Raw genomic sequence first — 2,419 nt, 5'->3', positions numbered from 1 at the left:
CCCTAAGTCGGGTACTAGTTGGGAAGGATACACAGATTGCATTAATGTCAAAGACTGTCTTGATTTCAGGACGCCCCTAAGTCGGGTACTAGTTGCAGCTCTCGCTGTTCAAGTTCCAGACAGGACTCTGAGAGCACAAGGCCCGAATCTGAGACGGAGGATGTCTTGTGGGAAGACTTGTTGCATTGTGCAGAATGCCGTTCATCTTGTACCAGTGAGACAGATGTGGGGAATCCGCAGATTAACCCCTGTGTGAAAAAGGAATATAGAGACGACCCCTTCCACCAGGTTAGTTTACAGTGTCGGATTGCGCGGGGCTATCAGACACGCTCCTTTGAGCGTATGTGCAAATCTTACAGAGGTGACAGACGTTCACATTCAGTTAAAGTAATACTCACGAGGTTGTTTTGTTGTTTTTACGTGGTCTGCGCTCTGGCTTCACTGGACTGTATAGTCTCGGTGTTTATATTGTCATTGTGTCTCTGTCTTTCCACATCTGTGATCCTGAGTTAGAAGATGGAGTTTGTGGGTCAGTCTGTGTTTGTCCTGTTCAAATTCACATACTTCCTGGCCTTCATTCTCCCTTAATATTATGATTCAAAATCTGTGTCAGATTTGAATGACTGAGCACCCATAGTCACAGTATGCAGTAGAAATACAGTCGTGTGTGCAAGGTTACATTTTTTATTACCCACAATAAAAGCAGTTCAAAAAGTGAAATTCCAATATGCATTATTTAGCCAAATATATTCAGCGTATTATTCCTTTACTATATAATTAATGTGAAAGTAAAAATGATATAGATGGCCTTTTTCATATTAAGCCTAGAAACTTGAGTCTGAATCCTTAGTATACATCTCATTTTGGATTAATCACATTTAAGGTGCTGAAAAGTACAATTGACTCCGGTACTGTGTTGAATTCTTTTAATGTCCAGTATCTCATGTTAGCGAAATCCCTCATCTTCCTTTATGAACTTTCTCTTTCTGTACTCAGAATCTTGGTGAATGGCATCGCCATTCGTCACTCAGCAGTCCAGAAACCTGGATTTAAAAATTCTTACCCTGGCTTAGTAGATGGCTCAGTCAGTCCTTTGTCTACATAGAAGCCTGAGGGCCAGCTTAGTAGATGGCTCAGTCAGTCCAGTGTCTACATAGAAGCTGAGGGCCAGCTTAGTAGATGGCTCAGTCAGTCCAGTGTCTACATAGAAGCTGAGGGCCAGCTTAGGAGATGGCTCAGTCAGTCCAGTGTCTACATAGAAGCCTGAGGACCAGCTTAGGAGATGGCTCAGTCAGTATTCTTGTCTTGTAGCTTTGGTAGCTGGTGGGGCCAGGTTGGGGTGTCAGCATGGTCACTCTCTTGGTAAAAATCCCCCTGCTGTTTCCTTGCACTATAGATACCAAGCTCTGAGCCTGATTTCAGGATTCGTTTTTATGGAAAGCAGGTACCATGTGGAAATGTCCATTATCCTGTGTTTACTTTTATTTTGACAGCCTTTTTGTTCATTAGTCTACCAGGTTTGGTTGGATTTGCACCAGTCAAAGAACGTATTAAAGAATGAAATGTTAAAAATAGCAAAAATGGTTGGGTGTGTTGACACATGTCTTTAAACCTTGCACTCTGGAGATGGAGGCAGTTGGGTATACAGGTTTCAGACCTGCCAGGACTAACAAAATAAAACAAAAGCCAGGGCTGTTACAACAGAGAAACCAAACAAACAAAACAGTTTCGAATAACAGTAGATGGACTTTCCCTACAGATACAAAGTTTTAGTTTAAATTAAGAATAGGGTAGTTTTATGTGGGTGCATACATAGACAATGAAACAGTCAAGAAAAATGCAGGATTAGATTAGTGTTCTTATGGATCCCTAATGTACGGCATAAATGCATCAATACTCAGTGAAGAAAGATAAGACCATGAGATGGTAGGCTAAGTGATCGTCCACACATTACAATGTATTGCACGTAGCTGCTGAGTGTAAAGGGAAAAGTCTAAAGCATTTAGCAAGAGTATAGAGTAGTCATCTCCATTACTTCAGCTTACCAGAACTTCCAAAAACAAGATGGGGGATTTAGGAATGTCTTAATTTTAAAAACTTGGGCTTTCAAATTAAGCGATAATGTTACTAAAAGACAGTCCTCAGAGGATGTTTGTAACATCTTGGCTGTCAGTATTGCTGTACAGAGCTAAAGCAGAGGATTAGCTCAGCAGACAGTGCTGGCTGTGGTGTGTGTGCTTTCAACACCAGCGCTTACTTCAGCAGAGGACGCCAGTACCTCTCTGTGGGTTGGAAACCAGCCAGGGGGTTACCTGGAGAGATGTTGTCTCAGAAAAGGCTTGGGGGGAGAGGGAAGGGGAGGGAGAGAAGCAAAGGTGGGGAGGACTTAATAGAAAAATAAACAAAAGGATCTGAAGCA

General features: G+C 42.1%; 1 protein-coding gene across 1 annotated transcript in view; it reads left to right on the top strand.

The window, feature by feature from the left end:
- Phtf2 (putative homeodomain transcription factor 2) overlaps positions 1–2,419 on the top strand; it is a 78,118-nt gene that overhangs the window by 57,308 nt on the left and 18,391 nt on the right. The window contains exon 10 of the mRNA XM_013350445.2: positions 70–288. Within this exon, the coding sequence (XP_013205899.1) occupies positions 70–288 (219 nt within the window). The remainder of the gene's footprint in view (positions 1–69; positions 289–2,419) is intronic.

Source organism: Microtus ochrogaster, chromosome 26, assembly GCF_000317375.1.
Source record: "Microtus ochrogaster isolate Prairie Vole_2 chromosome 26, MicOch1.0, whole genome shotgun sequence".
Lineage (NCBI taxonomy): Eukaryota > Metazoa > Chordata > Mammalia > Rodentia > Cricetidae > Microtus > Microtus ochrogaster.
The sequence above is the reverse complement of the archived record's forward strand: the minus strand, read 5'-3'. Positions and strand labels throughout refer to the sequence as shown.